Here is a 26629-nt window from a genome sequence, read left to right on the forward strand (position 1 = left end):
CCAAACAAATGGTAATCAGAAGGAGCTAAGTCCGGACTGTATGGTGGGTGATGGTAAATTTCCCATCCAAATGTTCTCAATAAATCACATGTCGGACCTGCATTATCGTGCAGCAGGATGATGCCGTTGGTCAGCCGCCTTCGTCGCCGATTTGAATGGCGTGCAACTTATATAGAGTTTCGCAGTAGGCTTCTACATTTATAGTCGTTCCAAATGGCCATTTATAATCATTCCATCTTTCTGAAGCCTAAATGGTCATGAACAATGCGACTAATAACAGTTCTTGAAACATCAGGAAAAAGAAGGGCCAGGTCAGAAATCATTGAGCAACGATCAAGGGCCTTCCTGAACGTTCTTCATCATGCACATTAATTCTGTTATTTCTAAACCTTTCACAACATTTTCAGACATTTCTTTCATTCATTACATTATCATTGTACAAAGCAACTAACTGCCTATGAATTTCAGCCGGCTTAACGTTTTGATGGTTTAAAAAACGAATGACTCCATGTATTTCACAGTCAGTGGCAACATCAATTTTCCTATTCACCATGATAACTCACAAGTAATCAAGGATACTGCGTGACAATTTACAGGTAACAATGCAGTGTGTATATTATTAGCATGGCTATGAACAACACAGGTTTGCCAACTTTAAGAAGAGAAATTTCCCAGCGGTCTTTACTTTACAGATATCCCCTCGTAATATTAAAACAATACATACATAATTAAATTTTTCCTTTTTTGTCTTCAGCTGTTTGACAAATTTCTCTATTGTTTTTTATTCTGTGCCAACTCAGTCTGAAGACAGATCTTTACATACTTTAATCTCAATTACCTGCTTCTTATATTCTAATCTTTATTTACTCTACTGATGTTATCCTTTACAGTTCCATCTACAACTAAATTCACTAATCATGTATGCTTTAACATATGGCTCATAATCTTCAAAATCTTTTCAGAAGTTTTAGCTACAAACTTCTTTCTTCTCCAGCTCAGCTTAAAACCTCTTTCATTTCATAGTTGGTGGTAAAACTGTCTAATTTACAACATTCTTCCCTAACAATATATCATAAAATAAAAACCTTATTTTGATTTAATTATTGTTCATAATTAATTGCTTTAGTGCTACATTCCATAAAAATATTTTTAAGAATTCCTTTGTAATTTCTAAATCTGTATTTGACATCAGCAGATTTTTTTTACATGTGAACTGTAAAAGTGTAATCTATACTATGCAGGAGGTTGTGAATTGTACTTTTATTGCATCTATATATCAGTGCATCACAGATTCATTATTTCAACAGTAACTTCATTCATTTCATCATCCTCATTAAAATGAAAAAAGTTTGAACAAAATAATAAAATTGTTAGGTTAAGTACACGTCTGAACATTGTATTAATAAATTAATAAAAAGAGTTTTTAACTTGATAAGTCTGGTTTTGATAACTTCTTTACATTATTTATCCTTTTTAAGTTTACTATCTAAATAAATAAAAAAAAAACAAAATTGTAAACTTCTGGCAAAATATCTTATACTACGTTAATAAACTCCTCATTATTTTCCTTTCTCTCACATTTCATTATCTCCTTTTTTCCTGTAGTTTACATTCAAATTAAAATTATCCTCAAGAATGAATCCATACTACTCATTATTTCTTTAAACTCATTTAGTTTAAGCTAAAATATAAACATCATTAAAAATTTTAAACTAATTTTAATATTTGCTCCATGACAATTAATCTTCTCTCAAATATTTATTTTAGTTTTTTATTTCTTCTTCAGAAAAAAATTAACAAATTATCAGTAAAACCTTATTAAGTTTTGGGAGAGCAATGATCAGTTTTTAAACAAAAATTTTATTTCTATTTCATCTAGAAACTAGTTGTGTAAATCTATGATTTCTGACCAAACCATGCTATAAACAAAAAATATGGGCGTTAGTGCATACTCCAACAGTAATTAAAAGTTACACATTTTAATAGAAGAATAGATATAAAACTAGTTTTTTCAACATAATAAAAAAATTAACATGATTATCTATATTTACAGTATTACAAAACAATAAAAACTAATAATTATTGCAAACATATTTTACAGTTCATGCAAAATATTATTTACAGAAAAATAGAATATTTTACAAATACATCAGTTGGTTCCTGACTTCCTCAAACTGACCTTAGTAGAGAGATAGTACATTTTCCTAAAATGTATCATATTCTATCTGAAACTTTAATTAATATATATTACATTTTGAAGTTTTAATTTAAAAAATAATATTTCATTATAGTTACTGTAAATAACATACAATATTAAGTAATAGAGAAATGTACACAAAATTCACTAATGAATTTAAAACATTTAGTACCTTTAATAAAACAAAATTCTACGATATCCTTTTTACACAATAAATGACATAATCCCTTATCCACAATTATTTATATTTAAAGTTACCCATTATATTTAGAGTAACTTTAATTTTCTATTCTTAAATACTAGTAGAAATTATCACTGTAATTAACAGGAATTTCAAATTTATTTAATAAAATGTTCATTATATTTTTCAGAAACATCACTGAATTTGTTTAAATATGATGTAAATACATTTACATAGACTGATAAAATTAATTTTATGAATGCATTTTCAGTCAAAAAGTTAACATTTATAGGCAACATTTTAAAATGATTAAACTAAAAATGTAATTATAGTTTTTCAGATGGAAGTTTAGAAGGCACAAAAATTATTAATATGATAAAAGTATACACCACCAAATTAATTTTATGAAACATACAATGTATGAGCGGTACCTCTACAGTAAAGACCACTGGGAAATTTCTCTCCTTGAGGTTGGCGAACCTGTGTCGTTCATGGCTACGCTAGTAATGTACGCACTGGATTGTTGTCTGTAAGTTATCGCATTGTAGTATCTTTGATTATGTGTGAGTTATTACATTACAAAATGAATAGGAAAATCAATGTTGCCACTGACTGTGAAATACGTGGAGTCATATGTTTATTAAACCATCAAAATCTTAAGCCAGCTAAAATTCATAGGCAGTTGGTTCCCCTGTGTTCGGTGATAATGTAATGAATGAAAGAAATGTTCGAAAATGGTATGAAAGGTTTAGAAATAACAGAATTAATGTGCATGATGAAGAATGTTCAGGGAGACCCTCAATAATCACGAAGTACTCGTTGAAACATGTTGATGATGAAATCAGAAGAGATCATCACTCAATGATTTCCAACCTGGCTCTTCTTTTTCCTAATGTTTCAAGAGCTGTTATTGGTCTCATTGTTCATGACCATTTAGGCTTCAGAAAGGTTTGTGCATGCTGGGTGCTTCATGTTTTAACGTAACGCCACAAAAAAATCCAAATGGGATCTGCTTTGGAATTTTTTATGCACTACACAAAAAAATGTGATGAGTTCCTTAATTCAATTGTTACTGGCGATGAAACATAGATTTCATATTACATGCCAGAGAGAAAACGGCAGTCAAGTGAATGGCATCATCCTCAATCACCAACCAGACCAACAATGGTCCAACCACAGCCATTTGGATGCAAACTGATGGCCACAGTCTTTTTGGGATCGGTTTGGCATACTGCTGATTGACTTCATGCCACATGGAACAACTATAAATGCAGAAGCCTGTTGCAAACGTAAGTTATGGTATGCCATTCAAAATTGGCAAAGTGGGCAGCTGATCAACAATGTCATCCAGCTGCACGATAATGCATGTCCACATGTGAATCTGACATGTGATTTACTGAAAACATTTGGCTGGGAAATTTACCATCACCCACCATATAGTCTGGACTTAACTCCTTCTGATTACCATTCATTTAGGAAATTGAAAGAATTTCTGAGTGGTAAGCAATTCGCAGGTGACGATGAACTTAAAAATGCTGTTAATCAGTAGCTAAATGGACTGGCGGCAGAAGAATATGATGAGGGTACATTGGAGTTGGTGTATCGCTATGATATATGTCTTAATTCAAGTGGCGATTATATAGAGAAGTTATATGGTATATAGTTTAAGAGAAATAAAAAAATTTTTATAAAGTTTTCAGAATAATTTTTTTAAAAATGAAATGGTCTTTACTTTAGAGATAACCTTTCATACATATGTAACATTAAAATAGTTTAACTTGAGACAAAGGAAATTGAAAAAGAATAGTATGAAAAAAAGCCGTTTGAAAACTAAAGCTGTTGTTGTAGGTAGGAGGCATAAAATTAGTAAAACATATGATTCACTAGAGGATGTGAACATGTTTCAATATTTGGAAGCTATGTTTAGAGAAGTGAACAAAACTCAATTGTTACTACTAGACTATTCTGGACAACTAAGTTATTTCTTGGAAAAAGAAATAGCTAAAAAGAATGATTGTGAAATGTTATCAGAGGGAGTGAGGAAGTAAGAATAAATACAAGGAAACTAAAGAGACAACGGCAAGGCTGGAATAAGAAGAGCTGGTGGAAGAGAAAGAGTTGACTTGGGCCCAAGCTAAAAAAAGGACAATGATTAATATGACGGCAAGCTCTTCATAAGACCTTTAAACACTCTGGTAGAAAAAAGTACTACAAAAAATGAAATATAAAAATCACCCTCTTTCAATCTTTTAAATTTTGCTTGCAAAATTTAAGCTGTCTAAAAAAAATGTTTAAGAACTTTAAAGAAACAGACTTTTCACTAACCCATCAAAAAACTGTTCAAACTAAGTTGTTGATTGTACTCAATAATCTATTAGAAAAATGTCTTTCCCATATAAAAAAGGGGTTTCTCTAATTATTACAGAAAGAGAAAAAACAAAGTTAATTTTTTTTTAAATTCAGCCTAACTTATAATAAATTTACAAAAAATATTCAGACTTTAGATTAAAATTAAAAAAAAAAATAATCAATTTTAGTTTATGAGCACTGAAAGAATTTAAATGATTAATATAATTTCATAATGTGATATGGATGTAATAAGCAAAACCTGTCAACTGAAATCTGCCTTTATCTAAATGGCAGAGTACTACTATTTTTTTTATATCAGTCCATTCTAGACACAGTTTTAAAACAGATTATCAGAGGATAATATATTGAAGCGATAAAAGATGCAAACCCTACCTGAAGCCAACCATGTTAACTACACTATGTAATATAAAAACTAATTCAGAAATTATAATTTAGAATAACTAATTTAATAATAATCTCTTAGGCAGGTTTAATGACTTTTTCAAATCAACAACCCTAACAATTCCATTAACCAGCATATGCATTGTCATGTTGTTGAACAATTCCAGCAATGCAATAAATTTGCCAGTACTAGCCAATTAGTAGCTAATTTTTTATTTTTTAATATAATATTAAATTAATTTGCCAAATAATAGTTTCATTAAGCATATTCTACAATGTCTTTAAATTGTTGTACATATTAAACAAAGTGAGGATTCTTTTCCAGCAGGTGAATTCATAAAAATATGAGATATTAATGCCAGAATACTGTAAGACCCAAAAAAGACTGGGCTTCAAGAAAAAAAAAATTAATAAAAAAAAAGTAGTTTTTATTTTACATTGAAGTTTATTAATATTATGAGGCTTGTTTTTAAAATACAAACAATTTTATATCTGCCACCTGTATACATGATATAAACAAATGGTACTTCCCTAGCACAGATATTTCAATCAAGTCAGCTGTTAGAACAACAATTTAGTTATTTTGATTTTGTTTATATTGATCCATTTATAATGAGCATTACAATTCGTGATCTTGCCAAGTGTGAAGTACAAGGAGTAATCTGATTTTTTATGGCAAAAAAAATCTTTCAGCTGAAGTTCACAGGAAAATTTCGGACATTGACGGGCTGAATGCTGAGAGTGATGCTGAAGTCATTTTGAGATGGGCAAATGAATGTTCATCATGAAGAACATAATGGCTGGCTGGCTGTCAGTGATAATGATTTGATTGAAAAAGTTGATGAAAAATTCAAGAAAAACTAGCACTTCACCATGTCAAAATTGTCTTTGATGTTTCATGATCTTTGATTTATGAAGTATTTGAAAAATATGCTATAAAAGATTGTATTCCAGATGGGTGCTGAAGATGTTAACCGACATATCTTACTACAGTGGATGAATTTTGACATTACAAAAATGAAGATGATGAATTTTTCACATTGTTACCAGTGATGAAACCAGAAATTTTTATCCATATATCAAGAAAAAGCAGTAGTCAATGCAATGGCAGCAGTAAACATGTTCTAGACTGAAGAAGTTCAAACAAGAACTCTTGGTAAAAAAAGCTACTGTCTTTTACTGTCTCTTGGTAAAAAGTTACTGTCTTTTGGGACAAAAAGAATGTGTCGCTTTTAACTTTACTGACCGCAGTAAAGCTACTGACCGCAGAACTACTGTGCCAATATTGGCACAGTAGTTCTGCGGTCAGTAAAGTTAAAAGCGACACATTCTTTTTGTCCCAAAAGACAGTAACTTTTTACCAAGAGACAGTAAAAGACAGTAGCTTTTTTACCATAGGATTTTGTTTTTTCATAACTCCTGACCACACACAGCAGTCAGGCGACTAGAAAAATTTTGTTGGAAAATCTTCAATCATCCACCCTACAGCCTTGCCTTAGCTCCCAGCAATTATTTTCTTTTCTTCACCTTAAACAGTGGCTTGCATCACAAAAGTTTGACAATGGTGATGAATTGAAAAATGGTGCTACTGCATGGTTTAAGTCACTGGCAGCAGAATTTCTTGAAGAGGGAATGAAGAAGATAGTGAAGCATTAAGAAAAATGTGTTGAAATTGAAGGCAGCTATGTAGAAAAAGTAGTAAATAAATATAAGTTTTACAAGTAAGTAATTAAATTTGTTCATATTTTTCAGATTTGTTTTTATTTCAAAACAGACCATGTGTATGGTCTAAAAACATGCCTTGGATATGGTATTTAAAACTATTATTAAAATATATTTTATGTTTTCAGAAAAGTATAAAAAATTTTATATTATTTAAAAATTAACTTTATTTTAATACTGTACTTTTATTTATTTTTTAATACAGATAATATTTCATGCAATAAATGAATGATCTTTCTTTTTTTAATTCACAAAAATGCAATAACATTTATACTATGTTTGCTACTATAATGAGTATTAATTGAATTTTTTCTAAATGAAAATTAAGTCAGCTTCCCTTTATCTTGGTTCAAAGATCTTTTAATATATTAATTAATTTGTACTGTATTATATAATTTAATTTAAAAAATGCATTACTAAGAATAAATTAATCTACAATACATTTATGTAAAATGCTAACTATGATGATTCTAATATTTTATTAAGTACAATAAATTTGAATAAAATCCTTATTAATTAAAAAAATTCTGCTTTATAGTATAAGCTTAAAAACACTTAATAAGAGGTTACATCAAATTTTATTTTTAGTAATAAATATTTATTTTCAAAATTTCTCAATAATTACTTTGTATTTGAACTTTTACAGATAGGTTAGAAAGCCGAGAAATTAAATAATATTCCAAAGGGTATCAAGTACAATTTCAGGATTGAGAATAGTATTTTCCCAGCAGATAATATTCAATTTTACCTATCCACAAGCGACAGCTTATTAGAAATTACATATTTAAAAATGATGGCTAATTCCATATAAGCCTATGCTTATATAGAAATAAAATATATATTTAGGCTTATAAAAAAATCAGTATTTTTTAAAAGAAATATTAATTTTCGGAAATCAAAGAAGGTTATAAGATCTGTTTGAAATAACGTTTAAAAAAACCATTTTACTATTACTATAATTATTTTCATTATTATTAGGTCAGTTGGAGTATAGTGCTAGGATCCGTACCTTTTGTAATGAATTTACACCCAGTCTTACCCTGGATGCACTTTTAATAGAAGAAGCAGCCGTTGCAGTAGTCGTAGTTGAATTAAGGCTCTCCCTAGAACCACCATGATGCAATTTCTTAGTAATGCCACCTGGATGAAGAACACATGTTGGAGTAGATGGTTTACGGTTGCCAGATGGTGATTTACTAACTTTATGTATTGGTGCAAACAAACCAAAATTTGGAAGACAATCAAAATACCTATTTAAAGAAATCACTTTGTACAATATGAAGGGTAAATTAAAATCTATAAATTAACATTAGAATATAATATATTAAAATTAACAAACTCTGTCACAGTAAGTTAGTCAGAACAGCGGATTTCCAGTTTTACTTAAGAAAAAAAGGATGTTAGATTATTGCACTGTTGTAATGATCTTTGAAAATAATATTGCTTTTGGTGTTTTTTTGTATTTCAAATTGTTGGTATCATCGGTTAAAACTTCAGTCAGGATCTTCACATTATCTGTCACACTGAATTAAATCATGCACTTAAACCTAATCCTTTTATGAAAACTAAAACTCCAATTAAGTATAAATCAAATACACTAGATCATAGCACATACAGTTTTATTGAAAGTACATTTTACCAAAACTTTTTATAAAATATCTTTTATAACTTTTTTACTTTATTTTAAATATTTAACTAATTATTTTGCTTTTTTTGTCTGTATTATTGTTATAATTTTAAAAATAATGTTTATTATACATTTTAAAATAATTAACTTAGTATTTGGTGTATACTTAAATGGGGCAGTAGTTTTTGAAAGCTTTAGTTTAAGTGATGATTCAATTCAGTGGACAGATAATGGAAAAGATCAAAATAAAGTAATGAAAAGTCAGTTTTTTTGGCTCTAACTCCAGTTCCTGTGAACTGATTCACTTGAAAATCTACAGGACTCTATTCCCAATAGGTTTACATCACTCCGCCAAGATTTGTCAGAATCAGGTAAGATTTACATCCGGTAGAGTGGACGAAAAAATCTTTTACATACATACTAATACAAACATGACTCGGTGCAGTAGTGATATCCAAATTCCTTAAAAATCTGTTAAAAATATTAATTACATAAATAAAAGCAATAAAATTTTAAAAGGAATTATAATCAAATTCAATAAAATAAGCATATAGTTTGTTACACAGTTCAAGAACATTTACTTCTGGAAAATGTATTCTCATTTATAACTCTAGAGATCATCATTTAATTTACTAAAATACACGTGAGCACAGGTAATATGTTCAAATCCCATATTACAAAATAAGACATAACCTATAAAATTAATTTATTGGTTTACTTTTTTCTGTTTGGACAAACATATTTAATTTTGCCAAGTTCCTTAATTAATTTGTCTTAACCAATTTATCATTTACCTTTAACTGTGCTTAAATCAAGTCATAAAGAAAATATACTAGTCAGAAATAAGTGAGTATTTTAGTAAGGATTTTTAAACTGAATTCTAAGCAAATCCAAGAGAGTTTTCGTGAAATGAAGAAAATACTTTGCTACAAGCCTTTATTTTCAATTTACATAACTCTCACAGTACAGGGATTAAATTTACAAAACAAGAAGATTTATGATATTTAAAGTATTTCCTTATTTTTATTAAGTATTATGAATAAGATTATAAATATTATGAAAATCTGTGATGCCTTCCATGTAAAGGTAGACAGTTTTAAACTCAGCTCAACCAGCTAAGTTTATAATATTATGTTAATACTAATAAGTCCCCGGTTCTGTCTCCCCATTCACCATTCAGCCATTGGGTTTTATTACAATACACCCTGGTCAAGCAATGGAGAGATGTTAAATCTACAAGCATAATTAGCACATGAAAAACAGAAAATCGTTGGATTACAATCCCGTTATCAGCAACCTTAAAGGTGTCCTTGATAATTCAATTTGGAAAATCTGTCAACTCTAAATAGTCTAAGATCTGGCAGATGATTTCTGCAGGTATCTGTTTTTTTTAATGAAACCTGATTTAAATGAATGAATTAATGATAATTTAATACATTACTGCTGGGTTGCCTAGTAAAAATTAGCTGCACTTACCTTTAATTAAATATATTGTAATTTATTTATTTAACGAATTGCAACTATACGTTTTTTAAGTGAATAACTTCATTCGAAAGAAAATGATTTGAAGAATGTAAAAAAAATTGGTTGCCAGCTTTTAGTCAACTGCAATCACCATGTTTACACCAGGTGTAAACAGGTATGTTATTGTTAATTATTTACGTGTTTTTCAAAGGTAAGGTTGACCCTTACTGCTGCTGTTATCAAGCTTTAACTGATACACACATTTATAATTTTTGCATGATTTATTTGAAGGATCTCTCTTTAATTATCCAAAACATTCTAATGGTGCATGGACTTATATATAAGGATTTATGCTAAGTTACAAGGTTTTTATTCTTCAAAGTCGTTAAATCACAGAATTATAAATTAATCTTATAATTTTTTTTTACATCAATGTATATCAAAATAATTACCTTGTACCAGCAACAGATCCATCATTCTTGCCAAGAGGATCGTCCAATTCAACACCACACCATTCACCAGATGCAAAATCAGTAGTACCCAGATATCGTAGCATACCAGCCTTTGAACCCATGCTACTCATAACAATAACTCGATCACCAACTTTTAAATCACTTCCCTTAACTGGAAAAAATATAACATGACAAAGATATATTGATAAAAAATATAAATAACATTAAGCAGTAATTAAATTTAAATTTTATCATACAATTTTATAGTTTGTTCAGTTCATACATACTTCAAAATAATAGGACTTGTATATGAATTTTCTAAAAAAAAGTACCAGACAGGTACATATATCTGCAGGTTTCACATCTCATACATCCAAAAAATAACTAGGATAATTTATAGATGAATAGTATATCAAATGAATAAAAATTTGACATCAGAAATAGAACATGTATTAGAGATAAGCTTAACTCACATATTATCTTGGAAGGCATTTAATAATGGAGAAGAATAAAATTTAAAAAAATTAAGAATAAAGAGAGTGGAAAAACAAAGAAAGTTGTTTGTAATCTGAACAACAATCAGGTAGTCGTGATTAAAATAAAAGACTAAAAACTGTAAGCTCTAATATGAAAAAACTAAGATGTAGATGTAGTCAATCCTATTATTTTTAAACTGAGGCAATAAAAGATAAGAAAAAAGTTTGAAAGCAGAAAAATACCCAGGAAAAAATATGTTAAGATTCACTTATACGATTGCTATTCTGTTAGCTCAAAACTAAAATGAAATGCAAGAAATATTAAAATTGTATAGATTACTTGACTACTTGACAGAAGAAGAAATTAATTTAATAATAAATAAGTGTGAAATAAATTACTAAAAATATGACAAAAAGGAAGATAATGGTGTATTAAGCAAAGATGAACCTTATGTATCACAAGTTGAAGCACAACAAAAAAACAATATAATACAGAAAAGAGATTTAGTAGTATGAAAAATATGTCTAATAGTTTTTCAGCAAATATTTAAAGTATTTATGATATGCATTGCTGCACATCAGCAAAACATGGTAATAGAGAGAATTAAAAGGCAGAAATACAGGCTTTTAAAATATATGGTTTAGTACAAGAATAATGGAAATTAAGGGGTTTAATACGTTAAAGTTTTAGATAAATGTCAGATACTATGCAAATTCATATAAAAACATCATTAGTAGGTTTTTAATGGGGATCTATTAATTGAGGAATGGAAATACAGAAGGTAGAACAGTATAAATGGATTCTGGATAATTGGACAACTTCAGGACCAGGATAATATGGCCCTATTAAGCAATATTAACAAAAAAGGAGACATATACACAAATACAGTACATACATACTAATTATTAAACATGATTTAACATATTATTGTTCAGAATTTTATTTCTAATTCAGTATTAAAGTTATGTAAACTTTATTAAATTACAAAATTATTGTATTGTTTTTGTAGTCTTACATCATTAATAAAAAGACAAAGCTTAATAAAGAAAATAGAGTTCAAGTCAAACTAATGAGTACCTTTTATGGTCAATGAAATACAAAAATATGTACTTTAACATCTCTTACTTATTTAAACATTTAAAAAATTGCTTCTACTTTTATCTGTCATCTCCCTTTCATTACCTGTTGTTCTACAAATCTGGCACAATCTTGAAGTTCTGCAAGCATGCTTCCTTCACTGCCTTCTTAAAAAAAAAAAAAAAATGAAATCTACCAATGAATCTTTTGTACCTTTTGTAGATATATGATTGACTTCATTAATTCATGATTGGTTCGTCTTCATCATCTTCAATTTTGTCCAATTTTTGAGCAATCTTTTTGATAATTTCGTTATTGCCAGTTTCATTTTCATCCTAGCATTCAACGTTTTCATCAAAAACTGTTAAAAAGATTAACTCTGCTGCCATAGACTAGCGTTAGTTAGCATCATCATTGGCATCAACTTTTAAATCACATTTGGCAAAACAAACTCTAACTGTGATACTTTTTATTTCTTCCCAACTATCAGCAATGAATTAAACTCAAGTCAAGTGGTTGAATTAAAATTGTATTTGGTAGAAAAAACTCAATTTGAATGCTTCGTAAATTTACATTAGGATGTGCAGCACAGTTGTCAATAAGCAGGAAAACCTTTCTAGAGTTTTGCTGCAACTCATTGTCTCAACTCAGCCAATCACAGAAAATTAGACTCGTCAACCACGCTTTTTTGTTTTCTCCCAGTGGTTAAGAAGAAGTAACCTCCCTCCCTACAGAATTTAAATAACAGTTAAACAACTCATATCACTAATAAAATTGTTATTTTTTGAGTAAACTAAAGAAACACACAAACTAGAGGGCCTTATAAGTGGATTTTGGGTCATTAAAATGGCATAATTTTACATGAATTATACCAATATATATTTGTTTTTTTTTTAAAACTGCCCCAATTAGATGGCTTCCCCGAATAACCACTGATCCTATTAACCAGAATTCACTGCATTCAAAAAGGAAATAGTTAAAGATATAGAACACAACAAATATGTTTAAATTTTAAAAAATAACCCAGAGCAAAAATAAATTTAACAGCTTACCAGTGAAGAGTGAAGAGATTTTTTTGTTTCTTAAAAAAATGCTTTTTTTAGAAACAAAAATTTCAACAAAAAGTTAAAATAAATGACCTCTTGGAAAGGATATAAATATCATACCTAGATGAGAGTTCTGTACAAAACAAATAAAACTTTGCTCATCTATCTCAAATGCCAGCAAGTTACTAGGTTCTGCTGACTTAAAATTTTTTACATATCTTTAGTGAAAATATTCTAAATCTTGTTTTTGTCACTGTTACTTTAAAACTTTGGAATTGGAAAAACCTAGCAATTCAAGAATACTTATCTACAATTTAAAATGTCTTATTTAAAAATAATATCTAGCAACTGAAAAAATAAAATATATTTTAATAATGTAATGGCTGGGTAATCTGGCTAGCTGGGGAGGTATGTTCGTCAATCATTGAAATTGAATTCGGTTGAGCAAATAAAATGTTCACGTCACTAACATGAAGTTTTAAAATAGACAGCTTTATAACAAAATAGTTAACTACAAGCTGAATAAAAAAAACAAACCAAAACAATTGTACAGCTCATTACATATTAATTAATCAAGAAATAAATATCTCAAATTTCAATAAAATAATATTAATTTTACAAATAATAATAAAATTATCAATGTGTTAAATATAATAACCTATAAAACAAAATGCTAAAATGAATTATCTCTAATCATGAATATAAATAAAATTACAATGGAATTTAAAATTTTAAACATACATCACATTTTTACATAAATGTATCTCAGCATATACTTAAACAAAAGACATGGCATCAAAATGTATCCATTTTCATATTCTAAAGGTAATTTTTTTAATTCAGTAAAAAACAAAAGCATTCATCATATTAAATTATTGCTGTCAACAGAATCTAACAGTAATAGTTGCTATTGGCAAGAACACAAAATACACTTAGCATATATCAATCAGTTGTGCTAATTATATTTTTAATTATTTTTATATTTGCCAAATATGTGTTTAGCCCATATGGTTAACTTGTCATTGCAAATCATATTACGAAAATAAATAAATATATATTTTAAAATATTTTTAACAAGAACAAAGAAAGGATAAAAATTAATCTTATTATAAATTATAATAAAAATTTTTTTAAATATAAAATTCTATCCAGAAAATATTAAATTTCTATAGTTAATTAACTTTAACACTGCTGATTTTTTCCAAACTATAAATTTATAATTTAAACATTTTTTCTAATTGGAGAAGTATGTTAAATATATTTAATTTAGAGTTTGTTAATGTGTATGTTGCAATCTGTTCAACTAGTGAATAATAAAAGCAAACCCACCCAAATGAGATAATGATAATACAGGTAAATTCTAAATGATTGTGATGGACTCAATTTAGTAACTCTATATTTCCTGAACTATTCATTGTATATCAGTGACCTAAGTAGTAATTCCAAAAGTTTTGAATAACCATACCAGATGATCGTGATATCCATACCAGGTGGTCATTTACGCAACAGTTGCGTAAATGATCACAAGAGTGCTTACGCTGCCATTACATGTCATTTATGAGTAAGATGGCCACAGTGCAACACAAAGTTTTCTGTGTTCTTGAGTATGGCAAATCTTAGTCAGCAACTGTAATGCAGCATGTTTTTCATCCACAATTTAATATTGACTCTCCAACAAGGAAGAGCATATATCAATGGTTTCACCAGTTTGAACAAACAGGGTGTCTCCATGCAAGAACATGAGCCGACCATGTGTGGCAGAGGAGAACGTGAGACAAATTGAAGAAAGTTTTGTAAAAAAAAGTCTACCCATAGACCGAGCAAAGAACTTGGAGTACCTCAACCAACTATCTAGCATGTTTTGAGGTGTCATTTACTTTTCAAGCCATAATCAAATGTCTGAAAACATGGAGGATGACATTTTTCTTCTGCAGTTCAATTTTTAGCAATTAGGTGACATTCCATCTTAGTGGAAAAGTAAAAAGACAATGTTCGCATACAGGGTCTAAAAAATGCCCATGACACACTGCACTGTGAGAGAGACTCCCCCAAGGTTAATGTGTTTTACGCCCTGTCACTAAGGTTTATGAACCATTATTTTTGCGGAAAACACGGCTACTGGTATAAAATGCCAGGACATGCTGGAAAATTGGCTTTTCCCTCAACTAAATGAAGATTCACAAGACTTCATTTTTCAACAGGTCAGAGCTCTGCCCTGTTGGCACCTAGACATTTGATGCTATCTAAATGAATCTCTACCTCAATGATAGATAGGATGCATTAGGAACAAAGACCTCGCTCTTCAGTTCTGGCCTCCAAGATGACCTAATCTCATTAGAAAATACCATTATTTTCTAATGAGAGTTTGTGAAAGATGCAGTCTAAGTACCAGCTCTACCAACAAATCTGGCTGACCTGCAGAATCGTATCACAACTGCGGTGAACTTAGTAACACAAAATATGCTTTCTCGCGTGTGGGATGTGTGCCATGCAGCCAGAGAGGGCCAAATGAACATTTATGAATTGTATCTGCAAACTTTATTGTGAGTATTACCAGATGTAATTTACTTCACATGTATAATTAGTTCTTAATTTGGAATACAGAGTTATGAAATTGATTCTATAATTTTGAATTACCCTCTATGAATGAAGAATGTAAATGAGGTGTAGTCCTATACAAACTCAGGCCAATCATTCCTGAGATGTGTGTGGTTAATTGAATCCCATCTACCAATGTAAACAGGTATTCACTGTCTAACATTAGATTCTAACAGGTATTCATTGTCTGAATGTTAGACAACATTCAAATCTGTATAAAAGCAACAATCTTTTACTAGGATCTGAACCAAGTATATTTTATAAAAGAATAATAATAATAATAATAATAATAATAACTATTTATTACAAATTAAAACTAGGTTGTTACATATTAACAAATCTGGAAATCTTTATTAAGGAAAAACGATAAACACAAACACATTACTTAAGTTACTCAGTTAATCTATCACATTATGTTGCTTAATAAGATAAAGAATATGTAAAATTTGCATGCATTCTACCATTCAAGGAAATTGTCTCATATCATTATTAATATCATAAAATTTCAATAACATTATATAATACAAAATAAAAAAATTCCTTTCGCCATGCCAGAAGATGGAGGTAGATTTCATAGATGCTAAGTAGGAGATAAAAACATTTCCACCTTAAAGTCAAGAAAAACTTCAAATTTACTGAATATGACAATGGTTGCATGTGAAAAGAAGTTTCACATGTTTAGCATACGACAAGCCCCATATTCTTACAATTCCAGCAACATTTTGGTCATCCCTTGCCGTACGGGGTTGGTCAAATCAAAAATTGTTACAGACAAAAGTTTTAGGTAATGCTTAGAGGATTAACGACCACTTTAAACCGATTCAATACTGTGCCTATTAAGGAAGGTATGATTTTTTTGTCTTCGAAACCCCATTTTTTCCACCCCCATGAGCCAATGATTGGTATATCAAAAAACTTTACTCAGATAAGTTTTAGTTCCTTATCCAAAGAATAGTAGGAACTTTAAACGAATTCAATGTTTTACTTAATAAGTTAAGTTATAGCGATATTTTGTTTTTTTGAAAAAGCCCCCCCCCCCACATTTCCAGCCCCATGGTCCGATTATGCTCATTAAAGAACTCGACCAAGATTTTGGGTCGTTATATTTTATGTATAAATTTGAAAGTGATTGGCACAAAATTACGGCAGTTATTGTGTCCACGCGAAAATGAAATATATATATATATATATAAAATTTTCAACTGATAGTAGTTTTGGGGTCTGGGGAATGTGAAACACAAAGATATGTTGAAATTTTCCAGAAGTCGAATCATGTTACCCATTACAATGGGTAGTTTTCTTATGAAATCTACCTAAAAATCATTAACTCCTAAATGAGATTAAAATTACTTACAACCATTAACTGCCCTAGATGTATCATACACAATATATCATCATATTTTAAGATTTACTCTGCAAGTTGTTTCTTTATCAGCTAAACAGAAGTTGCTCAGGGCTGTTTTAGATTATATAAAATGAACTGTTCCTAATAAAGCACTTATTTTATTTCCGTTTGAATATACAATCTAAATATCATCATATATTGCATTAAAAAAAAAAAAAAACATTTAACAAATAAGCAATGAACTCTACTTATCGTAATTTTTTAAAATGATGTACACATAAAAATAGAAACATGATAAACTACTTTTAGGAATGCAGTGCACCTGTGTAAAGGCAGGTATCTATCCACAGCCGGCCTCCATAGTACGAGTGGTAGCATCTCAGCCTTTCATCCGGAAGTCTTGGGTTTGAACCCCGGTCAGGCATGGCACACACTACTTGTCATTCATCTTATCCTCTGAAACAATACCTAACGGTGGTCCTGGAGGTTATATAAAAAAAAATAAAAAAGTATCTATCCACACTAGGTTGGTCTAGTGGTGAACTTGTCATCACAAATCGGCTGATTTCAAAGTCGAGAGTTCTAAGGATCAAATTCTAGTAAAGGCAGTTACTTTTATATGGATTTGAATACTAGATCGTGGACACCAGTGTTCTTTTGTGGTTGGTTTCAATTAACCACACATCTCAAGAATGGTCAACCTGAGACTGTACAAAACTACACTTCATTTACATTCGTACATATCATCCTCTGAAGTAATACCTTACAGTGGTTTCAGAGGCTAAAAAGAAAAAAGAATGATATCTATCCAAGCATCATATTATCACACACCCTGTATGTTGTACTTAAATTTTAACATCATAATTTAATTTAGAAAGGGTGCAAATCTAGGGCTACTACTATAACTAGCGAATTAGTTTCCACTTTTGCATGTTACTGCCCCACGGTAATTACAGTGGATAGTGCAAGTCTGGATACTGCTGACCATGGTTCAAATAAACTGTCGCAGCTCAGATTAGCACACTATGTACTGCTGGGAGATAAATTGTTCACTTAACAGACACTTGTACAGCTCTTTAACTACAAGAATTTAACTGTAAGAATTTTTAACTACATAATAATATTAATTTTGAAATTTTCCACCATGATGTAATTTGCACCATGGAGAGAACTCTTTCTTCTGAGCCAGACAGCTGCCTCTTGTGCTACATATACAACTGCTGGGCTCCACACACTTCCCGTGTTGCCAGGCATGATGGCCAAGGGGCAATTTGTCCCTGATGACAATTTCCAAGGGTTTACCTTAGCTTGCAAATGAGCACTGTATTCATTCTCTATCTGCATTGTTTTTAACTTATATTAAGACATTAACTACAATTATTATTAAATATAGTTAAGAACTAATTTATTTTTCTTTCTATCCAAACTATTATAAAAAAATATAAAGATAAGTCTTTATTAATCATATTTTACAAAAAATGTTATTTTTAATTTTATACTTATATGAAAATCACTGGCCACTATACAGAAGGTTACTTTAAATGTTAAAATAACTATGAATAATTAAAAAATGGAAAGCAAAACTTATTAGAATTCCACAATACATAAAAAAATAAAAATAAGAAAATAGAAAGACCAAACAGTAACAGAGGTATAATTATACATACCTCCTGAATTAACAGATGTTTTTGATAAAGGTGAGGTAGGTGAGGAAATAGAACTACGAGACAATACAGATGGTCGTGGAGAAGCAACCTGAGAAGTAGGTGCAGCATGAGTTCTATCCAAATCACCTTCATCAACACCAATGAGAGGCTTACGTGTAAGTCTAGTAAGGCGAGAGAAAATACCTCTCTTATTTTCACATTGGAAATATCGTACACCGCCAACTGAGCCATCATTTTTACCTGTAGTCAAAATAAAAAATTTACTGTAGAATATTATTGTAAATTTAGAAAATTCAAATAATGTAATTTTTATAATAAAATAACAAATTGGTTTTAAGTAAGATGAGAGCCTTTTCATTCCTTAACATTACGACTGTCTCAAGGAGTAACATCTTTAAAAAAAATTGAAGGATTTGTGGTACACATAAAATTCCAATGGCCACATTTAATCAATTTTACGATATACAATATTTACAACAAATTCCTAGCATAATATTGGCATTTATAAGTAATTAGTGGCAGTAGTTATAACAGTAAAAAAATAAACTGTCTTTTATGCACTAAAACAAAACTTATGGTGATATGAAAAATTTCCTGATTTTAAAACAAACTGAAAATCATATTCACTCAGTCTAAAACTGAGAAATTATTATACTTTTAAAACAGATAATATATTGTCAAATAATGCATTTTAAAATTAATATTAAAAATAATAATTGATCATCACTTATCACTTACCAATTGGCTGATCTAATACAATTCCAGCCCAATCTCCTGGTGCAAATTGGGTTTCTCCAATATAAGCAATCTGTCCTGGTTTATTACCACCAACCCATACTCTATCACCAATTATAAAACTATCTGTATCTTCAGTCAGTACTATACTACAATCTATAAACAAAGTAAAAAAATTGTAATAATGCATATTAGAATTAATACATTTTAATTTTTTTAATACAAGCAATACTTTCAGATGTATTATAAGAAATAAGTATGATTGTTTTACTTGTATATTAGTAAATAAAATTTTTTCCTGAAATTTCAGGAATGTGGGAAATCTATCATTCTTTTAACAGCAAAAATTACTTTTTTTCAGTCCAGGATAAGATGGTAAACTGCATTTATTATAATCTGATAAATCCATAAAATCTGGAATATCGGGAAGTAACATCTTGAAAATTGAAGCTCTAACATAAAGTAAAAAACAAATGGCCTAAGTCATGTTCAATGAACCACGTCCTACAAATATACCAGTAAAGTAAGATCATCTGTTAACTTCAGATCATGCTGATAACATTTTTTGTGGCTAATGGTAGTAGTAATGAATGTCACTTATAACAAGAAAAAAATAAAAACCAGCATCTGGTTTAATAAATAAAAAGTAATCACTATTTAGACTAACAATGTAGGTGAGGCCTGACAGGATGAATTTAATGCTTCAACACTACTGATAGTTTTACATGGATCTAAAAAATGGAATACTCTTTGAAAAAGAACATACTGATTATCGCATTATTTGAATGGGAAAATATCGCAAAATATCTGTATATAAAATATGAAGCAGCAAAAATACTAATTGAGAAAGCAATAATTTCTTGACAGGCAGTGCAGATTCAGAAGTGGATATATGGGCAAATGCAATCCATCTAGAATTGATTGAAACTCAGAGTAGAATTTAATTTGTATAATTTTCAACTTTAACTTTTGCAAGTTTCACTACCAGGTAATTTAACAGATTAAATTCATATTTTTTCCATCAGAATAAAACTAAATCTTATGAAACTGGCAATGTCCACTATTATTCATTGAGTACTAGTTGTTAAGGCTGCTGGAATTCTCACTGTATACCTTCCAGATAAAATTTCAGCTAATAAATATTAATAATGTCTAGGTTATTTTATCAGGCATGGTAGTTTTCTGTAAAAAAAATTCTTAAAATATTGACAAATTATATTTTATTTGTATGGCACAAAAATATGTTCAAATTTTATGGTAATAGACATCAATTCAAAATTTTGGCCTAATTTTTAGATAAATTAAATACCTACAGCTAGTTAAAGATGTAAAATTCGTTTTGCGACAAACTGTAAGAATTTTCCTTTTCCTAATAAATAGAATTTTATTTATGTTCCTTTTTCCTGATATCTGTATAAAATATTCTTTCCATTTTACTTTCTTCCTTTGCTCCTCTTTATACTTAAATTTTTTTACAACTTTTTATTTGCATCTTTCTAATGCTCTTCTCCTAACAATAATCAGAGAAAAATTTCAGCACTGACTCACCAAATTAATAAAATAAATCACTTTTAGATAGAAGTATGTGTTTTATTCAGTGCTGTCTAACAGATTACAAGATCATGAAATAAAGCAGTTCACATTCTACAAAGGATCAGATATAGTTTCAATTTAATAATTTCTTTAAGTTTCTTGAAAAAAGAACAGATTTATTTCAAAAAAGGTCTTGAATGAAATCTCTACTCTTAAGATTCATAAAACATCTGTCTCTTAATCCAAAGACCAGAAATTTTATTGAAAAACTGGTGAGAAAAATTTACAAATACACGCTGAGATAACATTCTTCCTATACTCTCCAGTCAGTTGTATAAACTTATTGAGATCATGAAGCTCATATCTACTTTTCTCTCACATAAGATTTAAATTAATTTTAAATCCTGATGGGATTTAAATTTTTTTATTATTATTGAAAGAATTTTCTGTTTTTACTTTAAAAAAAAAAGGCTTCCATTCTCCCTTACACACTACCATCTCTTCCAAAAGTTGCCAAAAAAATGATAGAGACAGGAATCTCATCGAAGTACTTTATTCAATGTGCTACTGGAACAATATGTACTGAAACTGCCTGTACTGACAAACATTCCAGTATAGGGCTTTCACCTGCTGCAAGCTCAACAGATCCATCAGTGTCACCAGGTAACGTGGTAAATGTACTTAGAAGAGGTTTTTTACTTACATCCCTTTAGTGAATCAAATTTCAGATGCTGATACAATGTTGATGCAAGCAACTGAAAGGTTTGTTTAATCAAGTAGCTAATAAACTGCCCTTCCAAATTATCTCAATTGCATAAGAGATTGATGCCTAATCTGCCTGATCATATATTTTTTTATGTTGGATAGATGGTCAATTGTGGTTTTTTTTTAATAAAAAACCTGATTATGTCACTATCAAATATCAGATACAAGAGAAATCTACATCAGATTATGTTTAATAGTAATACTACAATCTGATGAATAACTTTTCTATAGATTCAGATCTGATCTACAATCGAATATTTTAAAAAAGCAGATTTTAGTAGTCCAGCAACAATATATAACAAATTTTTAATAGATAAAATAAAATATAAATAAGCATATGTATCAGCATAAAAATAAGCATTTATCAAAATATCAGAAATACTTGAATTAAATTATCATACACATCCAATTTTGCAAAACATTCAACACATCCTCAGGCAATAACTTCTGAGTCATAAAATAGTCTGCATGCCTCAGGATGTACATAAGTAGAGCAAAATTGGTTTAATAAAGTAATTTAGTGTCAATAAATCTGGAATATATAAATAAACTATAAGTATATTTTGCTAAAAGCAAAATAATCGTTTGCTTTAAAATTTACTAATTAAAACATTATTGGATTCAATAATAATAATAATAATAATATATATATATATATATATATATATATATATATATATATATATATATACAGAATAATGATATTGATATTAATAACAATAAATGAACGTAAAATCTACTGCATTTAAACTAACAATAAATTTAAATGAAATAGTTAAATAAATGTGTTATATTAAGAATAAAAGAAACATCATTCCATGAATAAAGCATCTGACAATAACACTGATAAACTAAAAAAAAATTGTTAAATGTTTCTCTAAGTGTGATACCATATCTTGAATTGGTTTTTTGCATACAATAAAGATCTTTAAATACGATTTTTCTATCAACCTTAGTTTTAAAATAAATTATGCTTCAAAAAAAATTAAGAGAAAATATAGTTAAAATCTGTAAAATTTATAATTTTGCATGGTCATACCTGTGTTAAAATGATTTCGCTAATGCTTTTCTTTTATAAATAGCCTCAGGCACATCCCGAATTAATGTCCAACAGTAATCAGCTAGCATGTTAGTATTTCATTTCCCTTTATAACGGCTTCTCATCATCGAAATGTCTTGGTAGAAACGTTCACCGTGTTCGTCACTTACGTCTCCGAGATTGTCCAGGAAAAAATCCAGATGTGAGTGGAGGAAATATATTTCAAAGACATATTACATCCCACAGCTCTGTATGAAGTAAGAAGTTGATTAACAACATCGTAGTAATTGTCGGATTTTTGTTTGCCGAGAAAAGTTTTGCAAATGTCTTTAAATGAAGCCCAAGCTGCACTTTCTATATTATTTAATATAGAGTTAAATACATAATCTTTGACCAACTATCTTATTTGAGGATCAGCAAATATTCCTTCTTTAATTTACCTTCACTTACATTCGGAAATTTCTGTCTGATGTACAAAAATCTGGGACTATCCTTCTTCATTGCTTTTACAAAATTTTTCATTAGTACCAACTTGATATGGAGAGGAGGTAAAAATATTTTCTTTTTGTTCAACTAAGGACTCACGAATAATATTTTTCCCATTTGGAGTTAGGTTGTCTCGTTTCTTCCACTCTGATGACATAATGTTTATCCCTAGCTCAGCTGTCCCATTCACAAAGAAAATACATGTACTTACTATAGCCTAACTGCATGCCTAACAAAATAACTATAACTTTCAAATCACCACATATGTTCAAGCTATGTTTTTTATAATTTATTTTTTCAAGAATGTCTTTCATCACATTGTATGTCTCTTTCGAATTGATACCATAAGTGTTTGGTATCAAAGTTACTTGTTACCGTTGTGTAGTAGAACCACTTTTAAACTATACTTGGATGAATCTATGAAAAGACGCCAGTCCTCAGGTTTATGAAGTTGTCCTAAGTGCAACATAAGCTCATCAATATTTGTGCGATAAATCAAATTAATTTCATCAATAAAGTACTGAGAAAGTTCTTTTTTTCAGGTTCCTGAAATTTTTTTTTTTAAGTAAATTCTAACCTTGCAGTCTTTATCCTAACAGTTCAGCTTGATTTATTGATAGATTTAAATCCCTAACCAAGTCATTTAGTTCACCTTGTGATATAAGATGTGGCTTATTGGAAGATAAATCAAAATCATTGTTGTCTTCTTCAGTGCTGCCTGATTCTTTATCACTGCTTTTGAAACATACATTCACAGGTGGCTCCGGAACTGGAATAATTTCACTGTGAGGTACAGGCCTGATTGCAGATTGCAATGAAGGATATTTTACAGTATGTTTGGATTTTTTAGAAATTCCAGACACACTTGTTAAACAAAAATAACAATCAGTTACATGATCCTTTGGTTCACGCCATCATAGGAACACCAAATGGCAAAGCCTTCCGCATACCTTTCAGCCATCCTCTTAAATACACAGAACAATTAGTGCATACTATATGAGGAGCACACGTCTATCCTGATCAGCAATTTTACACTGAAAATACAAATGATATGTTTTTTTAAATTAAAGGTCTAATGTTTTTTCTATTTGATTTTACGGTAAACTCACCATATACATAAAAAAAGGTATCCACATCATTTACACAATTTCAAGGTATTATGACACTGCACTGTTAACAAACTTAAGACAGCAATAAGACTGAACAAAATTAATTCATTCCTAAATCCAATGCATAATACAAGCAACACAGCTGTGCTTTCAGCTACATGTTTTGACCCGTACAGACATGATTAATCTTGTCCATGAAGGCTCACTATTCAGTATTAGATATGATGTCATAATATGTGACTATGATATGATTTAATTATTTGTCTGGTATTGTTTATTTATGGCTTACAAATTATGTTAACAAAGTTACAATAAAAAATGAGCTAACAAAATACAATATAGGAACTTAAAATGCTAACTATGCATTGAAAAATGAAAAATATCCTTTAATTAAAATTTAAACATTTTTCAAAAATGGTGGGTGATAGAAAGATTCTGATTTCATAGTTGTTTTCAGCATCAAAAAACAGCTTAAAATCATGTATCGCATGCTAGGAAACAAAAATTATGTTTATCAGTGTAATTGAACAAACATTCTCACACACAAACATAAACAACTCAACCAGTAAATAAGCAACATGTAAAAAAAACCTTAAATTATACAGATTTTTAAGGTTTAAGTTCCAAAAGATTGTTTTTTTTATTTAAATCAAACAAGCCTCTAGGTAGACTAATATTATTCATAAAACAGTCTTTTGGAATAAAAGATCTTAAAACATTAAAACTCACTAAAAAACTAGAAACTGACTTTTTCAGAATTTTTTAATATTCTTTACATGAGAAATTAAAAAACTATAGTATTCATTCAATTGAAATAACTAAATATTTTTCAAAAATAATTTAACATATAAATAAAATTTTAAGAATTCTCAATAAAATAAAAAAATAAAAATAATAAGTGAAAGAGTAAGATGAATTTATAAAAATAAAATCTAATTTACACAAGCCTTTAAAAAAAAAAACAAATATTTGTTTACTGCCACGCAAACAATAAATAAGAAATATATGTTTCTAAATAATACTTGTAAAAAGAATATAATTAAATGAATGAATTTTTTTATTTTTAAATTACCTGACATACGACGCACACCTGCTTCACTGAGTTTACGAACATCTGCCCACCCAGGCCAATGTGAATCTGAACCAACTGCATTCCATTCCACACAAAAACACAATAACCACAACAACGTGCAAAAAATAACATTTATTGATAATGCAACAAAGAAAAGAACAAACACAATAAGCAGTGCAAAACAACAGAAAAATATACATAAAAACATAAAGTGTAAATGCCAAATAAATAGAGCCGCAAAGCCAAAATTACCAAATAAAAGAAATATATGGCACTTTAAGCTAATTTATTTGTTCATAATCAATATTAATTTTTTTTTTCTTTTGATAACTCAAACTTATAAATATATATATTATAAATACTAATAAAACTTATAAATATTAATATTTAGAATTTACCATTTAAAATCTATAATTACAGGATTACATATACTAAATGACAGTTTAGATGAATTTCAAATATAAAGTATTTATAAATTAGTAATATAAAAGTAATATTTAATTATTAAAAATGTAATAAAAAAGCTAACTGAATATCAAAAGAGTACAACTTCAAATTTAATGCTGCCTAGTTCATCATTACATCACCAGATCAACTAGTTGGTATGTAAATGTATTAATTTACATCAAAATCTGGCTAGTTATGATGAAAATTTTAAAATGATATTTTCTGTCTTAGTATTGTGATAATAAAACAATGATGCCTCGTTATTGATTATAGATATATAATTACAATCAATCACTACCATTCATATAAAATTCAGAACCACAATGAAATTAATCAAAACCCCAAAGACTTACTATATCTGAATAGTATGAAATTTGCTTGAAACTGTCAAACAGCCACAGAAAATCATGTTAGAGTAGATATACAATTATAATCAAGTAATGAAATGAGTAAAAAAAATGTGAAAAATATCAACTGCAGTCTAAAGAAATCAAGTAAATACATACGCCTATCGGATCACTACTGAATACACCCAACAGTAAAGTCCGGAAGATCTTAAAGAATTATCTGTGATTTGTAATACACATTTTTTTTTTATTGTTAACAGGTGAACCAAAGTGGATGTAAAAATCCATCACCAGAAAAATAAATTAACATAAAAAAGTGGTAACAAAACAAATGTAAGTAAAAGCAGACAATATATATTATTATTACTATTTAAAATATATTAAGCAATAATAAGAATATATATAATGTAACAAGACCAGTATAATGGATCTGAGTAACAGATTCCTACCAATTAAGAAGAAAGCAGTAGAAAATATAATAATGGGAGAATC

At 29.1% G+C, this 26629-nt stretch overlaps 1 protein-coding gene across 10 annotated transcripts in view; it reads right to left on the reverse strand.

The window, feature by feature from the left end:
• LOC142324224 (uncharacterized) overlaps positions 1–26629 on the reverse strand; it is a 229709-nt gene that overhangs the window by 75250 nt on the left and 127830 nt on the right. For 5 of the 10 annotated variants that reach the window (XM_075365045.1, XM_075365046.1, XM_075365047.1 and 2 more), the window contains 4 exons: positions 19343–19495; positions 18605–18844; positions 10395–10566; positions 7861–8101 (listed from right to left, as the gene is read on the reverse strand). In XM_075365045.1, the coding sequence (XP_075221160.1) occupies positions 7861–8101; positions 10395–10566; positions 18605–18844; positions 19343–19495 (806 nt within the window). Of the gene's footprint in view, positions 1–7860; positions 8102–10394; positions 10567–18604; positions 18845–19342; positions 19496–25343; positions 25419–26629 lie in introns of all 10 variants that reach the window. The other 5 variants (XM_075365040.1, XM_075365041.1, XM_075365043.1 and 2 more) reach the window with 2 other exon arrangements.

This window comes from Lycorma delicatula, chromosome 4 (genome assembly GCF_047948215.1).
Source record: "Lycorma delicatula isolate Av1 chromosome 4, ASM4794821v1, whole genome shotgun sequence".
Lineage (NCBI taxonomy): Eukaryota > Metazoa > Arthropoda > Insecta > Hemiptera > Fulgoridae > Lycorma > Lycorma delicatula.